Raw genomic sequence first — 19182 nt, forward strand, 5'->3', positions numbered from 1 at the left:
TCACCACTATGTAGTTCCAGAACATCTCACCCCCCCCCCCCCCCCCGTGGTAAGAGGTAAAAAACCCCTTGCCCCTTTGCAGTCACACCCCTTTCTCTCCTCCCCACCTCTAGCCCTCACCAACCATGAATCTACTTTCTGTCTTTTAGATTTGCCCATTCTGGATATTTCATGTAAACGGAATCATACAGTACAAGGCCTTTTGTATCTGGCTTCTTTCACTTAGCATGTTTCCAAGGTTCATCTGTGTTACAGCAAGAGTGAGTACTTTATTCCTATTTATGGCTGAATAACATTCCCTTGTGAGATTATACCACATTTTGTTCATCCACTCATCAGCTGGCACACGTCTGAGTTGTTTCTACCTTTTGGCTACTATGAATAATGCTGCCATAAACATCTGTGCACAAGTTTTTGCGTGAACGTACTTTTTCTATTCTTTTGGTTTTATATCTAAGAGTGAAAATGCTGGGTCATATGGTGACTCTATGTTCAACTTTTTGAGAAACTGCCAAAGTTTCCCAACAATGGCTTCAGCATTTTATATTCTGACCAGCAGTGTAGGAGAGTTCCAATTTCTCCATGTCCTTGCTGGAATGGATTTTTTTGTATATGGTGTGTGGTAAAGGTCAAGATTAATTTTCTTCCCCATATGGATATCCAATTACTCAGCACTGTTTATCAAGAAGACCATCCCTCCCCAGCTGAATTACAGTGCCACCTGGTCATAAATCAAGTGTCTCTATGTGTGTGTGTTTATTTCTGAACTAGATTCTGTTCTGCTGGCCTATCTGTCTCTGCTGCCTGTACCACACAGCTCTACTAAAAGAAGTCTTGATAGCCTGAGATTTAAGTCTTCCAACTCTGTTCTTTTTTAAAAATAGTATTTTAGGTATTCTTGGTCATTTGCATTTCTACCTAACTTTAAAACTTTTTTAAATATTTATTTTTGAGAGAGAGAGAGAGGGACAGAGTGCAAGTGGGAGAGGGGCAGAGAGAGAGGGAGACACAGAATCCAAAGCAGGCTCAGGCTCTGAGCTGTCAGCACAGAGCCTGATGGGGGGCTCGAACCCATGAACCGTGAGATCATGACCTGTGCTGAAGCCGGATGCTTAACCAACTGAGCTACCCAGGTACCCCTCTATCTAACTTTTAGATCAACTTATCAATTTATACCCACACTCCCACCTACCCCCAACTCAACCCAACTCAACCCAACCCTTGCTGGGATTTACTGTATCTAAGGATTAGTCTTGGAAGAACTGACATTAAAAAAAAAATTTGTTTTTAATTAATCTATTTTGAGGGAGCGCATGCACATGTAGGAGTAGGGGAAGGGCAGAGAGAGAGGGGGAGAGGGAATCCTAAGCTGGCTCCATGCTGACGTGTGGCTCGATACCACCGAACTGTGAGATTGTGACCTGAGCCGGAATTAAGAGTCAGATGCTCAACTGACTGAGCCACCCAGGGGCCCCTCCACTTGTTTTTCTGTTTTTTTTTAAAAAGAATGCTTACAAATGCCCTGCCACTTTTAGGAGATTAACTGAGAACTGTGCCCAAGAATAACCATCCTATTTTCTCATTTTTCCAACCGCCATTATGCTTACCTGATTCTCTTTTCCCCTTTCCTTGGTGTTTGGGCTTAAGAAAAAAATCTAAAACTCGCTTTAAATATTTTTTCCAGATGGTTTTGAATTATGTGCATTTTTAAAAAGTTCAATATGGTCAAAGTACAGTGTATGTACATATGATGGAATATTATTCAGCCTTAAGGAAAGAAATTTTGAAACATGGCTAAACCCTGAAGGCACGCTAAGTGAAATAAGCCAGACACCCAAGGCCAGACTTGGTACGACTCCACTTCCAGGAGGTACCTAAAGCATCATATTCATAGAGACAGGAAGTAGAGCGGAGGGAATGAGAAGTTACTGTTCAACGGGAGTGGAGTCTCAGGTTAGGAAGATGAAAAGGTCTGGAGGTGGATGGTGGATGGCTGCACAGCAACATGAATGCACTTAATTCTATTGTACACTTAGAAATGCTTAAAACGGTACATTTTATGTTATGTATGTTTTACCACAATACAAACTAAGTCAATGTGGTATTATAAAGATAAAGAAAATAGCTTCACAGGCAATCTATTGCTCAAAATATTTCAGACTCCGTAATACGATAAATCTAGAAGGGCCATGTGAGGGTCTGATTCAGTGCTCGTATTTAAACATGAGGAAACTGAGCCCAGAGCAGGGAAGCAACCACTCGTGATCACAGGGGCCATTAAGAGCACAGGAAGGATTGGACCCCAAGTCTCAGGGTCCTTTTTACCACACCATATTGTGATGCTTCCTCTATGGTAATTTTGGGCAAATGGATTCCATTTCCATCTACCGTGCGCTCAGTCACAGCTACTATTGCTGCAGGACTCATTAATGACCCTGCAAATCCCATAAGATTCTCTGAAAAATCACAAACTAGCACGAAGCATTACAAATATCGGTATGGTTCAGTTCCATGTGCCCTTGCAATTGCTCAAGAGGGCTCTGGGGCCCAAAGATAAATAATTCACTTCGTGGAGTAATCAGGAAGAGAATAAAGAGCAGGAAAACGTCCGCTTTCCTACTTTCAGCACAAGTATTGAAGGCTATCTAAATTTAGGATCTAGTACCTTTGTGGCAAAGCAGAGGCAGCTGAGATTAGGCTGAATCTTAGCTTTCAATTCTACAGCTTTTGTTAAAGCTTGGATTACAGCCGATACAGGACCCGAGTCAGAATCTGTTTCAGTCTTTGTTAACTACCTGATTCCTATGGTTCTGCTGCCTGAGTAATCCCGCCTCCAGCTGCTTGGGTTTCTAAGCCCAGGTACTCAGGGCAAGCATGGACCCGGCCAAACCTGAATTTCATGTGGGACTCCATCAAGGCTCACACTGCCCTGCAGTTCCTACCCATGCCCTATCCCAGGCTGGGCTCTCTTAATCACCCACTCCTATTTGCCTTGTAAATAAAGGAAAATTCCAGCTTCACAGATGGTTTTCTCATCCACATCTCAAAGCAGAAGTTAATACTGGCCAAACTGATATTTTTCTGAAGATATGGGCTTTGAGTCTCAGCTGATTATTTTAACATTCGTTTAAAGAAGAGAAAATCTGAGGAACATAGATATGATATTGGATTTAGGTGACAGTATGAAAATATCATGGTTATTAGACACTAAGTCAGCTAGCACGGCCTGGGCAAAGCTGCAAACTCATGAAAACGTGTTTCTAACCAGTCAACTTTATGTCCCAGTGGCTTCTTCAAGTCTAGACACAGAAAGATAGTACCTCAGAACTCTATTTAAAGCTTCTCTCAGACACACAGATCAGTGCTCCACAACCTCTCTGAATATACACAACAGTGAGGTGAACAGAATGAATCCCCAGTAAACACGTGCCAGTGACGCTGGAGATGTGCTGGGGCATTATTCCACTGTTTCCAATGGAGAGAATCAGTCCTACGCTTATGACATTCAGGAGTCAAGAATTTCAAAACACCAAAACTCTATCGTCAGATACAGTCCACCAGCCTCTGTCTGAATCCATGCAACCTCCCAGGAAGCTTTCTGAGACAATACTTTTGACTGACTTTTGAAGCTGGTCAGCCAGATAGCCTGCGGCAAGTATCAACTAGATGTCACTGCGAGGGGAGGTGGGCATTGAAAGCAGAAATGAGCCATGGCCTTGGTCTGAGAATGCTTAAATTAGTAAGAGCTGGCATCTGCTGAGGACTCACCATGGGCCACACGTTGCGCCAAACACTTTCTGTGCACTGTCTTGTTAATCGTCACAACTATCCTGTAAGGTGGTACCATGATTATCCCCATTTTATAGATGGAGAAACTAAAGTGCTGGGGGGGTTTGTCTAAGGACAAAGGGTTGCTATGTTGCAGAGATAGGATTCAGCTTCGGACCTCCATGATTTCGGAACCCAAGGTCTCAATGCTCACATCATAGTGCTTCTTTTCATAACCTAGGAAGGCCATCCACTTACAAAGAGTATAAACGTAACTGGGTGTTCTTTCAAATATAAAAAATAAGAGGGGAGCCCCTGGGTGGCTCAGTTGGTTAAGTGTTCGACTTCGGCTCACGTCATGATCTTGCGGCTTGTGAGTTCGAGCCCCGCATCAGGCTCTGTGCTGACAGCTCAGAGCCTGGAGCCTGCTTTGGATTCTGTGTCTCCTTCCCACTCTGCCCCTCCCCTGCTTGTGCTCAGTCTCTCCCTCTTTCTCAAAAATTAACATTAAAATAAATAAATAAAAAGTAACAAATTGGTTAAATGTTGCTACACGGAGGTCTAGAGAGGATTTACTTTAATGAATACATGAGAATTATTTATCAGTACATGAATAGTCTGTATCTAAATAGGTGTTTCTCAAGAACTGCGTGCTGAATATTACTGTGTGTGTGTTTTTTTTAATGTTTATTTTTGAGAGAGTGAGAGAGACAAAGCATGAGTGGGGTAGGGGAGAGAGAGAGGGAGACACAGAATCTGAAGCAGGTTCCAGGCTCTGAGCTGTCTGCACAGAGCCCAATATGGGGCTCGAACCTATGAACCTTGAGATCGTGACCTGAGCCGAAGTCGGACACTTAACCAACTGAGCCTCCCAGGCGCCCCTTATTGTTTTTGTTTTTAAAGCAGCTTAAACTGTTCTCCAAATTGAAGCTGCTCAAATTTCTGACAGTCTGAATAGGTGCTAGCTGAAAAGAAGTGACTCTGCTGTAGCATATAACTCAACTCATGAGTGCTGAGGTGACACAATCTGTGAAGAGATGTCTTGAAGCAAAGGACTGAAGTGAACATAGGGGGTGAATCAAGGAAGCCTTCCTGGGTGAGGTGAACAGTTTCTCAGTACCAAGAAGATAAGCCTTTCTTTTCTTTCTTTTTTTTTTTTTAAACATTTATTCATTTTTGAGAGACAGCGCAAGTTGGGGAGGGGCAGGGAGAAGGGGACAGAGGATCTGAAGCAGGCTCCAGGCTCTGAGCTGACAGCAGCAAGCCCGAGGTGGGGTTCAAACCCACAAACCTTGAGATTGTGACCTGAGTTGAAGTCTGGTGCTCAACCGACTCAGCCACCCAGGCACCCCAAGATAAGCCTTTCTTTGTTTGCTACTCTTAAGTGGCTTCTGCCCAGCCACTGTGGGATCTAAAATAATCAGTCTCTCTGCTTCCTCTGCTTGGACCCTTTTCTCCTAGTCCTCTCAAGCCCCAGGTCTCAGAGAAGACTTCTCTGAGCATCCAGTCTGGAGCCATTACTCCCAGGATGCCTGCGTGGCTCAGGCATGTTAAGCGTCTGACTCTTTGATTTCGGTTCATGATCTCAGGGTTCATGAGTTTGAACCCCACGTCAGGCTCTGTGCTAATGGTGTGGAGCCTGCTTGGGATTCTCTGTCTCCCTCTCTCTCTGCCTCTCCCCTGCTCTCTCTCTCTCTCTCTCAAAATAAATAAATAAATAAACATTAAAAGAAAAAAAAAAGTCATTAGTCCCTCATGCCCCTAAGAGAATTCCTTCACAGAACATAGTTTTATACCCTTTAGCTTACTTAAGTTAAAATTATCTTCTACTTTATTTGTTAACTCATATATTAATCTGTCTCTTCTTACTGGAATGTGAGCACCATGAAGGAGAGATCTTTTCTGCCTTATTCACTGTGGTATACCTACACCTAGCACAATGCCTGGTACTTAGTAGGTGCTCAACAAAAATGTTTTAAATGAGTGGATGCATTAAGCTGCCAGGTCTTCCTTTTGCCCCCAAACAGGGGAAATCAGCAATTTTATTTCTCCAGAATAAATCCCTACTAGAAAGATGTGTTTGATCTATGACAAAAGCCATAAGGAAAAGGCCCTATACCAATTCATCTCACCTGTTCTGCTCCCACCATGCTAATTGGCTTGCACTTGAAGAGGTGAGTGATGAACTTGGGAATGAAGGAGCTGTGGATTAAAAAAGAAAAAAAAAGGGACAAATTAGGCTTCATTCTCTCTTTGGTAAAGGACTGTAGAAATTTGTTTTTGTTTTGTTTTTTTAAAGTATGCTCCATGGCCAGCATGGAGCCCAACTTGGGGCTTGAACTCACAACCCCGGGATCAAGACCTGCGCTGAGGTCAAGAGTCGGACGCTTAACCGACTAAGTCACCCAGGTGCCCCAGAAACTTTTTTTTTTTAAGGCCTCACTTCCTTCTATACAAAAACTGAGAAGTTGAAGTAGATGCTACTGTGGCCTCCCAGCATCCATTGTCTTCTTTTTCTTTCCAGCCAAAGCCCCCGTTTTACTCAGGTCTTGAGATGATGGGGAAAAGCTGATCGCTCCTAAACTGCAGAGGTGAGTTCTGATTAGCCTCAGCCAATCAGAGCATGGCATTCCCTTGTTGACTGCTGTTGGTCCTGAGATGGGGGACACACTCCAAGCTGGACAATCGGACTGGAGGAAAGGACTTCACTGCATGGCCCGGGCAAGAGTTTCTCTCCTTCTTCAGGGTATTCTTGTGTTTGAATAAAACATCTAGAGCTGCCATTTTACCACCATTCTAAGGATGAAGCCAGCCCCAAGGAAAGCAGAGGCATAAGGAACGTGGGTCCTTAATGACATTGCCGAACCACTGAAGCAACCATCTTTGGATGTGTCCTACCTCTGATCTCCTGGTTGCAAGAAATACAAAGTTCACCTTATGCTTAAGTGAGTTTAAGTCAGGCTTCTATTACTAGCAGCTGAAAATCACCCTAACAGACATGATAGTGACATGGTTATAGGGTGTTAAATGCAAAGATAGGAAGGAATTGCTAACGGAGTAACTGTCAGAACAAGGGAAAAAATACATGATCTCTGAAAAATTTACTGGGGACTGAAGGGCAACTGGTTTGGGGAAAGGGAGAAGTAATTTTTATAGATCATGAGGCCTTTTTTAGAATAAACTGCAGGGCCTGAGTAGGGAAAGCTGAGTTGTACTGGTGCGGAATGGAAGGTGTGGGAACTAGAAATGCCTATAATCAAGGGCAGATGCAGACTGGACTGACCAGCGGAACACAGGGCCCGCGAAGGAACGATAATAAAACAGGATGTGGAGGTCAAGAGAAAGGCTGGCTAGCACCCTCATCGCCTACTCTTCAAAAGCTGCTCTCAGGCCCATGACTCCACCCTCCTGGGTCTCTCTATGCCATCTCCTGTACCTTGGTGCCCACTCTAATGTCTAATACCCGACGAAGTACCGGCCGTCTCACTGGAACAGCACTGGCACCTCAATTCCAGCACGGCCAGGACTCAGCCCCACCCTGGAACCCAGGCTCAGTGGACCTGATCTCGTTACCCAGTCACCTGAGCCAGAAACCAGGAGTGACCCGAGCCGGCGCCCTCAGCCTTCCATCCCAATGTCCAATCAGTTCCCAGCCCTTCCCCGGCGCTCCCTCGCCCAGACTCCTGACACTACTGCTCTTCCTCTTCCCACCTGAGCTCTTTCAACTGTTTCCTAACCGGTCTCTGCCTGCCTTCGGTCTCATCTTTGGTAACCATCGGCTGTCAAAGGGATTTCTTTCAGATGCCATATGCTCAAGCCCCTTCCCTGATTCAAATTCTTGAAATGGCTGCAGACGACACCTTCCATGACTGTCCTGATTCTCTGTTCTAGCCTCTCATGCTAAGCTGTGGCCCCCTAGGCTTGATCCTGCAGGCTACTTACTGCCTCTGTGACTGCTTACACGGCTCCCTGTGCCCAGAATGCCCTTCCCTACGACCTTGTGGGTCAGTACCCACACAGCTCTTGCACCCTGCTCCAGGACCTCTCTCCTTATGAAGCCTCTCCTCAGTCACCTCCGCCATCTTCTACACAGAGTTCACAGACCTCTAGCCTAGCAGAAACTTCCTCACGATGCTATTTGCTCACATGTTTATTTCCCTCCACTAGACTGTACGGCAAATGAAAACAGGGACCACGTCTATTAAGCCAAAGCACTTAATTCTATGTCTGGGACAGAGCAGGTGCTCAAATGACTGCATGTTAAATAAATAATAAGTAATAACAAATTAAAATGGTAGCAGCTACCACTTTTTGAATGTCAGCTTGGTACCAGCACGGAAGTTTACACAAGACCTCTCATTTTATCCTCTCAACCACTATTAAGAGATTTGTTTTACGATCCCCATTATTGAATGGAAGAGAATCAGCTTAGTGGATGAGGGAAGTTGCTTGTGATTGTGATGTCAAAACAGGAAAGACTGCTATTGCTTCAGAAACCAAATGGAGGCAAAAGGAAATACGTATGGCTTGCATCGATGCGATAAGAGAGGAAGTTAAAGGGAAAGAAACCTAAACTCTAGAGATCTGATCCAGGGGGAGGTCTGCTGACCAGGAGGGAGAACAGGGGCCATGCAGAAGGGATTCTTCAGTGCTCTACATCAGAGCCAGGCCAAACAAAAAACATGACATTGAATTCATGACTAATCACAATGGTACAGTTTATTACCTAAGTTACTTCTCTCCAGAGGGCTTCGGTTGTACGCTTGAATTGGCTCTGTGTGCTAGTCTACAAGGGTGGGGTGGGGAAAATTTAGGGACCAGAGACATGTCATAGTGGGGAGAGGTGCTGGCAATGTGATGGGTAACTGCCCAAGGCTGCTCCAGCCCCAAGGGGCAGTGGCGGCCATTGCTTTTGATGGGGAAGGATCTTCTCACAGCGCCATCTCTGAGGTTTCTAGTCTTTGGCTGGGATTTACAAGGATGAGAGGGTACCATGGATTAAATCAGAAGACCACTTTTCCTATCAGAGGTTAAACTTCCAGATATGAGAGATGGGCATCGTCTTCCTAGCTCATCCAATAGAAGCTTAGCAATAAAATCAAAGGGCTCTGACAGAACGTGAGGCTGATACCGGGACTAGCTAAGTAAATGACTCCTTGTTCTCTTTAACATTAGTTCAGACCCCTGTGCAACCATACTGGAGATTTTGGGCCACAGTGAAATTGTACAGAGACTGTTTCTACCAAGGGTACAGGGAGTGTCACAGCATGATTTATCAGCAATGTTTTTAACACACACCGATGAGCACTCAGAGGGTGTAGGGAATGTCAACTCCCGGTTCGTCCACCATATTGCAAACGTTAATGCCTCCCCGGGGAGTCCACCCGATCCTTTCTTGACAAACTGGAAACGAAGCTCATGCCACAAGCTCTCCATAACCGTTGTTCCTTCGGGTTTATTTGTGAGGGAGAGAGAGAAGGCCTTAATTGAATACAAGCCGGGAGAGATCTGGGGAGGACAGAAACTTGGAGCCCTAAACCCCCCTTTGGGACTTGGATGAGGACAACTTAAATACAGTAGCTGGGAACAGGCTGACCTTCTCGAAGCTCTTCCTGGTGGCGTGTGCCAAGACGCGTGTTGGCTGGCTAGTCGGAGGAGGCACTGACCCTCTCCGTTGCCTCGTCTCGGGGGAAACAGTGCTACAGCCAGATGCTGACTGGCAAAGGCCCAAACTGTATCCCCACTTCCAAACGTCAAGCCAGAAATGGCCACACACAAGGACGTAGCAGAAAGACAAGCAGTGCAGTGTTCACTACATGTCCTTTGGCAGTGGGGCTCCCTGACTTGCTCTTCCCAATTTCTAGTACCTTCCCCGGACTCCAGGAGGTCCAGCAGCAGATCAATTCTGGCAGCCCCAGCAATAAGTACTATGGGGAAGGAGGAAGAGAAGGCTTCAAAGAAGTAGAACTGATGGTCCCTACCCTAAAAATAGTTTAGAATCTAGTTGGAGACAAAATATATAACTGAAATCAGTGAAAAATAATTTTAATTATCCGAACCTGTGGGGAGGCAGGGGCACTGTTACGTCCACCTAATTCAAAACAGTTTCCCCAGCTCATCTGAGTTTGTCTTCATGTGGTTGGTGACTGTCCTGCTGTTACTGTTGTCTATGACTTTGAGTAGTGGACTTCGTTTTATTATCCTTCTTTGGAGCACGAAAAAATGTTTGTTTACAGGCACCAGAATGAATTCCAGCTGGATGGCGGGACACCTGGGTGGTGAGCATGCTGGCGGTAAGTGTGGCACTCAGAATAACCCAGTGATGGGAATGTTCCAGGACTTACTTTGCAAATTTAATGCAGAACTGAGTGAAGTATTTCCTGGTGGAGGCCAGGTTGTCGCGGATGATAGGGACATTCTGCTTAATGTGAAGGATGACAGAGGTGACGTAAGGGCTCTGGTCACCAACGTGCTCCACATTCTGCCACTGCATCTGCAAACAGAGATAAGGGAGGACAAGTCTTTAGATCCTTCGCGGGAGGACAGTCTTCCACGTCGCTGGGGAAGGGCAGGTGGAGTGACAGTGAGGCAAGAGCTTGCGACCACAGCTGCCATTTTATTTTGGGCAGTTTGTCTTACTTCGTCTGTAGTGGCTGATGGTGAATAAAAGCAAGCAGACCCACCTCATCCTTATCCGTGAGATGTGACTCAGGTACCCTTTTCTACACTGTCCCCCTCATGCTTCAAATAGCCTTCCCTGCCCCTCTAAGTGGCCAACTTGTAATGGAACCCTCGCCAGGCAGGTGAACCGGACTGCACCGCTGTCCGCTGTCGCACCGGGAAAGGACTGTGGGAGAACAGGGGAGGCACATCCATTTCTGAGCAGGTTGGTAGCTTGGGAGATCGGAGGGGTGGTTGGGCTAAGTGAAATGAAACGTGGACGAGAGTTACTTAGGCCTTTCTCTCAAGTCAACGGTAAGGAGGTGAGGATTTTGAAAAAAGGGAGCTAGAAATGCCGGGACGTGTGAGACGTGCTTCAAAATAATCTAGGATTAGGAGGAGCAGATGAAACATCGGTGAAGCTGGGTGATGGGTCCATGAGGTTTGTGGTACTGTTTTCTCTACTTTTGTACATAACTGAACTCTTCCATAGCAAAACATTCAAACCTTACTCCTAAAACCTTCGAGATTATGTTGGGGTTTCAGTCCAGGGAAAGGAAAGATGTCTGGCAAGTACGAGGGGGCAGATGAGAGGGTAGGACAGCGGCATGTGGAACAGGGCAGGAAGGAAGCACCCGGGGTAGTGTGAATGGCAGGCGGGGGGCACACCAGCATCACTGAGAGGACCTGAGTGGTCCCTGGGCAGGCCATGGACACAAATGAGGTACCTGACTGGCTCAAGCTGTAACCACCTGAGGAGAATCAGGAGACATGCTCCGGAAAGACAGGGCAAGAAGAGCGCCGTGGAGCCTCTCCCCGCTTGGATGCGTACAGGAGAAGAGAGGCAGTGTGGGCTCCCAGCCTGCCCCGAAGCTGGCAGCAAATGGGCACTTTAATCCTGAAAAGAGCAGGAATGTGCTGGAGGAGTTCTGCTGAGTCAGCCTCTCAGAATGGAGCTGGGCTATTAAAAAGATCCTAAGCCAAACACAAACCATATAATATGTTCATAGAAGGAGGGCGGTAGTTCTGAGGCCTTGATGTCTCTGGCAAGAGAACTAGTGTTTTTATAGAGCTCTTGGGGAAAGGAAAAATTCAATACTGAGGGAACTTGTTTAAAAGAATCATATTGTACATGGATGGCTCCCCAGCTCCTGGGAAGCTATAATGACTCCATGTTTTGTTCTAATGTTTCTTCAAATCAGCAGATATTTAATTAAAAAAGTTTTTTTTAATGTTTATTCATTTTGGAGAGACAGAGCGTGAGTGGGGGAGGGGGGAGGGGGGAGGGAGAGAGAGAGAGAAAGAGAGAGAGGGAGGGAGACACAGAATCCAAAGCAGGCTCCAGGCTCTGAGCTGCCAGCACAGAGCCCGATGCGGGGCTCGAACTCACGGACCGTGAGATCATGACCTGAGCTGAAGTCGGATGCTTAACCGACTGAGCCACCCAGGTGCCCCCAAATCAGCAGATATTTATATTTTAAAAGCTTTACGTATGTGTAAGCATATAAAAAAGCAGGAAGGAACTTCTGTCTTCATTTTACACATAAGAAAACCAAGGCCCAGCGACATTAAGTCTTATGCAAGGTTTCACAACAAAGTGCCAGATAGAAAAAAGTCTCTAATTTTTTACTGGGGAAAATTAGAAACAAACCATGGAGGAACAGTAGAAGGTTCTAATATGAACCGACTTTATATTCTAATGCTTTGGCTATGTGTCATGTTTTCCTCCATTATCTTTTTATCTTATTCAAAAGGCTTCTTTTCCCATGTGATTTTAGAGATTTGACCCATCTGAACAAAAAGCATCTCAGGAGATCTTAAATGAGCTCATGGGGTGAGGCCAAAATTGACAGATGCTGTTAATGTCTGCACCTCACCTTCTTTTCCCCAGCTGGCAGCACCACGTGGAGCCCAAGGCCCTGTGTAAACACAGCAACCCGGGAAGAGGGCTCGATGCCCCTTCCTCTACCGGCCACCAAGCTCTTGCACTGTAATGACTACTGTTGTCCAGGTTGGCAACATTTTACATTTCAGCATCTCACAAAGTTGATAAGTAATTATCTATACATCACAGGTCTCCATTAACAGAAGACAACCATAAAGGGAGGTGGTGACGTGCCCTGTCATTGATTACAAAGCAGCTCTGAAGCAAGACAAAGCGTGGGACGCTGGACTTCAAGTTCTCACTGGTGAGCTAAACCCTCTTACTGGCTATGTCAGTACACATCCACATTTGGAATATATGTGAAAAGATCAGGTTTGGTTTAATAGTCAGTTATGACTCCACTCGTCAAGTTAAAAGTATTAGCAAAAGTCAAGTAGATTTGGGATTTTAAATTTAAGTCAGCTTAATGACATAAGAAAACTATGTATGTATGTATGTATGTATGTATGTATGTATGTATGTATGTATGTATTTATTTATGAGAGAGAGAGAGAGAGAGAGAGAGAGAGAGAGAATCCCAAGCAGGCTCTGCACTGATTGAGTGGCTTGATCTCATGAACTGCAAGATCATGACCTGAGCTGATATCAAGAGTCAGTTGCTTAACTGACTGAGCCATCCAGGTGCCCCATGTCAGAAAACAATTTAAAGTACTGGAGAACAATGAAAGTTGACACTGGCTTTACTATTAAAAAAAATCTGCAAAGTGTAATTAGCAGTGATTCTGTCCAGTCACTGCCTTAGATGGTTGATGCTTGCCCATCCCAGACAACTTAGGGTTTAAGTTGTAACCGGAATGGCCCAAGACGCTGACATTAGGACCCACCGTATGCAGGTTGCTTTGCCTGGCACTTTGTATACATTATCTCATTTACTATTCACACATGAGCTCATCTGGTGATGAGGATAGTCAAAAGCTCAACGAGGTTAGGTAACTTGCCCAAAGTCACACAGCTGGTAAATAACACAGTGGAGACAACCCAAGTCTGTCTAAAGCCAAGCACTACGACACCAGGCTGTTTCCAAGATGATTGTTTAAAAAAAAAAAAAAAAAAAAGTAACAAAAGCAATTCCTGGGCCTTAATGTAAGCCAAGCCCCGTTTCTCAGGGAGAAGCTAATGAAATATACAGTGATCAAGCAAAGTTCTCTGTCAAAAAAGGAAACAAAAATTAGCCTGCACTGGAAGAACAAACATCATGAAAAGCCATCAGTAGAAATAAGATTCCGACTTTTCCAGGTAAACTTTGCATTTGACATTTAAAATTTACCCCTTCAGGGGTGCCTGACTGCTTCAGTTGGAGGAGCATGTGACTCCTGATCCAATGGTTGTGAGTTCGAGCCCCGTGTTGGGTGTAGAGGTTACTTAAAAATAAAATATTAAAAGAAAGAATTTACCCCTCCCTACTTAAAGTTTTCCTCTTGTGCTTTTAGTGTAGGTGGGGTTGCATAATACTGCTACTATATAAACAAGAAGAAAAACAGTTTGCAAAAGAAGCTGTAACTAAGATACAGGATTGACAGAAGCAGCACCCAAGGAAATGATCACACTTAGCTACAGAAGAGGCTACAGGGGCAGGGGCTCAACCACGGTTTCTGCCACCTGAGGAAGGAGTGTGTGACTGATGCTAATGCTTCACAGGAAGGCTGGGGAGAATAACTGCTTCCTAGAGAAGGCCCACTGTAGCAGAGAATTCTGACCAATCCACCAGTCAGAGAGCAAAGCTCCATAAGTAGCTTACTTTGGAACTTTTCTCTATTGCTATATGAAGCTTGGAAAGAGGCCTCCTGAGAAACTAATTTTCCTCAAGTTCAAATTCCCACCTATTCATTTTGATCATGGAACTAGATCCATGGCTAGAACTAGATGGTGTAGGCTGCTGGGCCACTGGCCCCAAGCACCAGCCTTTGCCCAGGTACACACACATACTCTAAAGCTTGTCTGGGCTACTTTTACTCCTACAACAAGCACCTGCGACACTTACAGGTACCTTGTGTGTGCATAACACTGGACCAGCATTGTGTGGGGAATAAAAAGGGAGAAGGAAATTTTTTGAGCACCTACTATGTACCGGGCATCATGTGATTGACATTTTCACATGAACTTCCTGCTTACAATAATACAGTAGGGGAGGTATTAATACTCCTGCTTTATAGATAAGACAGGCTTGAGGACAGGGATTTGCCTAATGAAACATAACTGAGAAGTTAACAGAGCTGAGATCTAGAAATTGGTTTGTCTGACTCTGAAATCCATGTTCTTTCCATTTTACCATGTTGCTTTTAAAGTGTTACCACCCTAAACGAACTTGAAATTAGCGGAAGGAATTGGCGCAAGCAAAATCTCTGTATGAGGCGCACGAACGCAGGTGATGTGGCAGAGGTGATGGCGGTACAGAGGAAGAGGACACATGCGCCTTGACTCCGACGGGAAAACCAACAAGACCCAGAACAGAAAGTGGAGTAACGAAGGCTTTTGGAAGATAAATATATATTTTTCCTACTTACTGCTAGGCCAATGGGAAGGTGAATTTGTACAACCTTTTCTTAAATACAATTTGAAAGTATCTACCCAAAGTCTTAGCATTTTACATAGCTTTTGATCTCTGCAATTCCCTTTAAGGCAATTAATCTGAGGCTAATAATTACAAATGTTTAGAAGACACACACATGCACACACACGCGCATTTATGAGGTTGTCCGTCGCCAGACTGTTTTCAAACATGAATAATTGGAAAGAATGATCAAAATTGAGTTGATGACATACATTTTAAGGGCAGGACTCCACTGGAATACTTAAAGTGAGGAAATGTGGAGTCTGCCAGTCCTGTGCAAGCCACTAAGTGTGTGACCTGGGTAAGTTACCTAACCTACCTAACCTCTCCGAACCTCGGTTTTCTTGGCTATACAAATTGGGGTGATGATATCTGTAATCCATACAGTTGTTGAAAGATAACACGTTAAGTGCTCTTAACATAGTGCCTGTCAGGTATTAATTCCATGGTAAATGTTAACTGTTGCTACGGCTTTAACAATAAATACTCTGTCCTATGGAATACTATGCAATCACTAAAAATACAGTAGCTCTGGATTAAACAACACAGAAAACTATTAAAACCTGCTAAATGAGAAAAAAAGTTATGAAGCTGTATATAAAGTATAAACTTCTATTTAAACACTATATGCATAAAGAGAAAGACTGACATAAATCTATTGGCTAGAATATGAGTGACTTGGGGGCGCCTGGGTGGCTCAGTCGGTTCAGCGTCCGACATCAGCTCAGGTTATGATCTTGCGGTTTGTGAGTCTGAGCCCCATGTCAGGCTCTGTGCTGACAGCTCAGAGCCTGGAGCCTGCTTCGGATTCTGTGTCTCCCTCTCTCTCTGCCCCTCCCCTGCTCATGCTCTGTCTCTGTCTCAAAAATAAATATAAACATTAAAAAAAAATTTTAAAAAGAATACGAGTGACTTAAATTTTCTTCTTTTTAAAAATCTGTATTTTTTATACAATTGTTTACAATAAAGGTGATTTGCTTTGGTCATAATGAAAAAAGAAATCTTTCTTTTTTTAAATTTTTTTAAACGTTTATTTATTTTTGAGACAGGGAGAGACAGAGCATGAACGGGGGAGGGTCAGAGAGAGAGGGAGACACAGAATCTGAAACAGGCTCCAGGCTCCGAGCTGTCAGCACAGACCCTGACGCGGGGCTCGAACTCACGGACCGCGAGATCATGACCTGAGCCGAAGTCGGATGCTTAACCGACTGAACCACCCAGGCGCCCCAAGAAATCTTTTATAAAAAAGAAAGATGTGCTTCAATTGTTAAGTGGAAGGTGAACTTCAGGATTTCTTATGATGGAGTTCTGCGGGCCTCCTGTAATAGATCTACATTTCAATGACAGAGGAAAATGAGAACAGATTTGAGGACTGTTCTAGCTATTTCAAAATGTCTTTGGGGGATAGTAATGCAGCCTCCTAGATTAGCACACGTTCAGTCTTGAAACCTAATAGAAATTACATGCCAGACCGTAAGGAAATTTAATTTGTTCAGTTTCTTCTTTCCGTTTTTTTCTAAAACTACTATTAATGGGCAAAAACTAAGTGTGCTTGGTTTTGGACCGAGAGTTAGATTCTTTCAACCAAGTGATGTGAGTAGCCCCAGGAAAAAGGACACCTTGAGGAGGGTACCATGGGACCAATGGTCTCTTTTTAAGGAAGCCATAGAATTTTTAAAGATCCTACTTGTAAAGCCTAATTACAATGGCTAATTGCTAAAGATTTATAGAATTCACATTCAAACAATGTATTTCTCCTAAAGCACTTCAAACAATTACCTTTTCAAAAACTGGGGAGACTTGGTTTTATTTCTGGCTTCACCGTTACAAGGCTACGTGGCTTTGGGCGTATTATGAAAAGGAAAACACACACACCAGAAAGACAATTCCTTCCTTTTCAGTGAGAAATATGCGAACCAGAGAACGCCTGGGTTGGCTGCTCAGCCCATTTTCGTCCCCAGGAGGAAAGTCACAGTGTCAGATCGAGAAAAGCTGAAGACAGACATCCAACAGGGTGCCTGTGAATGCCTGAAGACTCGCGGTCAGGTAGGCATGACGATTTTCGTGAGCCCAGCAGTCCCGGGCACACACTGACTTAGGGCCCTTCTAGTTTCAGGCAAGTTACTGAAGCTAATTTGGCTTCAGTTTCCACGTTTGCTCATTCTGTATGTATGGTGTAGTATAATCCAGCTGAGAGACAGACCTGAATTTGAATCCTGGCTCTCCTACATGCTAGCTAAGAGATCTGGGACAAGGGACTTAACTTCTTTGAGTTTCAGTTCCCTTATCTGTGAAAGAGAGGTACCTTATACATTTATTGTCAGAATTAAATGAGATACCGCATTTGGGTGCTGATTCCCGGTAAAGTGCTCCATGTAAATAACTACTTACTATTATCTCATAGAGCTCATCTAAGAAAATAATGCAACACAGGAGGGAAAAATGGTCTGAAATTTTGATATAACTTATCCACATTACTGTAATCTCAAAATTATCGTTTCAGAGAGACCACTAAACTCTTACCATATTTTACTTCCTTCACACAGGCCTGGCCTGTTTTAGGCTCTTCCTGTGTATTTTCTACCAAACTTTGCCACTCTGTGTTTTCTTCTCCTTTTCTAGCAGCAGGGCTCTTGCCCACGCTTAGGGGGCGAACAGCTAGATGTGGGCATTTCCTATTTCCGACCTCCCTTCAACCAGCTCCAGGATGCTACTTGTTGGAAGTTAGGAGCCCTGCTATTGAGTACTATCAAGGAGCATCATACCTTCAACAGCACTTGCATGCGCCGAAAGGTTTCAGGGTCTCTGATCCTGCCATTTCCTAAAGAGACACTCTATGTCTACCAGCTCTGTCCAGCTAAATCCGTTCAGTAGGGTTATCTGTGACTCACTTTGTCACCATTCTTTGGTCAAATGGGTGTCCACAAACTTTAGTTCTTTCTTCTTCTTGCCCTCTTTACCGTCAAAGGCATTTAGGGAATACTACTGTTAAGCTATGCCATGGAGATCCAAAAGTGAGCAAGACACAGCTCTCAAGTTGTTCAAAGCTTAACAGGGGAGACAGATATAAAAAGAATTGTATAACAGAGTAGAGAGATGGTCTAGGTACTGTGGTGCTTCACAGAGAAGGACACTGCGGGGAAGACAAAAACGGTGACATTGCAAGAGATCAAAATAGTCAAAACAATCTCGAAAAGGAATAAACTTGGAGGATTCACACTTTCCGATTTTAAAGCTTGCTACAAAGCTGCAATGATTGGGGCACATGGGTGGCTTAGTTGGTTAAGCGTCCGACTTCGGCTCAGGTCATGATCTCACAGTTCATAAGTTCAAGCCCCACATCGGACTCTGTGCTGACATTGCGGAGCCTGCTTGGGATTTTGTCTCTCTCTCTCTCTCTCAAATAAGTAAACATTAAAAAAAACCCTAAAAAAACAAAAACAAGAACAAAGCTGCAATAATCAAAACAGTGTGGTACTGGCATAAAGACAGACATAATGGATCTATGGAATATAATTGAAAGTCCAGAAATAAACCTGTACATCTGTGGTCAACTGATTCTTAACAAGAGTGTCAAGACCATCCAATGGGTAACGAAAAGTCTTTTCAACAAATGGTACCGGGACAGCTATATATCTACATGCAAAGGAACAAAAGCTGAATCCTTACCTTACACCATATACAAAAATTAACTCAAAATGGATTGAGGGCCCAAATGGAAAGAGCTGAAGCTACAAAAAACTTGGAAGAAAATACAGGTGTAAATCTTTGTAATTCTGGATTAGGCAATGGTGTCTTGGCTAGAACACCAAAAGCACAAGTACCAAAGGAAAAAATATAAAAACTGGACTTCAACAAAATTAAAAATTTTAGTGTTTCAAAGTACATAATCAAGAAACTGAGGGGCTCCTGGGTGGCTTAGTCGGTTAAGCGTCTGACCTCAGTTCAGGTCATGGTCTCGCAGTCCGTGAGTTCGAGGCCTGTGTCAGGCTCTGTGCTGACAGCTTGGAGCCTGGAGCCTGCCTCGGATTCTGTGTCTCCCTCTCCCTCAGCCCCTCCCCTGCTCACACTCTGTCTCTGTCTTTCTCTTTCAAAAATAAATAAATGTTACAAATAAATAAATAAATACAATAAAGAAAGTGAAAAGACAACTCACAGAAAAGGAGAAAATATTTGCAAATCATGTATCTGATAAGGAGTATAGTTATCCAGACTATAAAAAGAAGTTTACAACTCAACAATAAAAAGACAACCCAGT

General features: G+C 44.1%; 1 protein-coding gene and 1 long non-coding RNA gene across 9 annotated transcripts in view; one reads left to right on the forward strand and one right to left on the reverse strand.

Annotated features, from left to right (window-relative positions):
- The window catches only part of VPS53 (VPS53 subunit of GARP complex), a 135946-nt gene that overhangs the window by 11977 nt on the left and 104787 nt on the right, over positions 1-19182 (reverse strand). For all 5 annotated transcript variants that reach the window (XR_006196442.1, XR_006196441.1, XM_042915541.1 and 2 more), the window contains 2 exons: positions 10113-10261; positions 5901-5970 (listed from right to left, as the gene is read on the reverse strand). Coding sequence is in view for 3 of the 5 variants with exons in the window: in XM_042915541.1 (XP_042771475.1) it covers positions 5901-5970; positions 10113-10261 (219 nt within the window). In the remaining 2 variants the exon portion in view is untranslated. The remainder of the gene's footprint in view (positions 1-5900; positions 5971-10112; positions 10262-19182) is intronic.
- Positions 6248-15460, forward strand: LOC122206410. 4 transcript variants are annotated; one of them, XR_006196445.1, is made up of 5 exons: positions 6248-6359; positions 10005-10061; positions 12503-12617; positions 13480-13609; positions 14659-15460. It is a non-coding gene; the product is annotated as an uncharacterized LOC122206410 (long non-coding RNA). The 4 variants fall into 4 exon arrangements; XR_006196443.1 differs by lacking the exon at positions 13480-13609; XR_006196446.1 differs by lacking the exons at positions 6248-6359; positions 13480-13609 and adding an exon at positions 7988-8912.

This window comes from Panthera leo, chromosome E1, assembly GCF_018350215.1.
Source record: "Panthera leo isolate Ple1 chromosome E1, P.leo_Ple1_pat1.1, whole genome shotgun sequence".
Lineage (NCBI taxonomy): Eukaryota > Metazoa > Chordata > Mammalia > Carnivora > Felidae > Panthera > Panthera leo.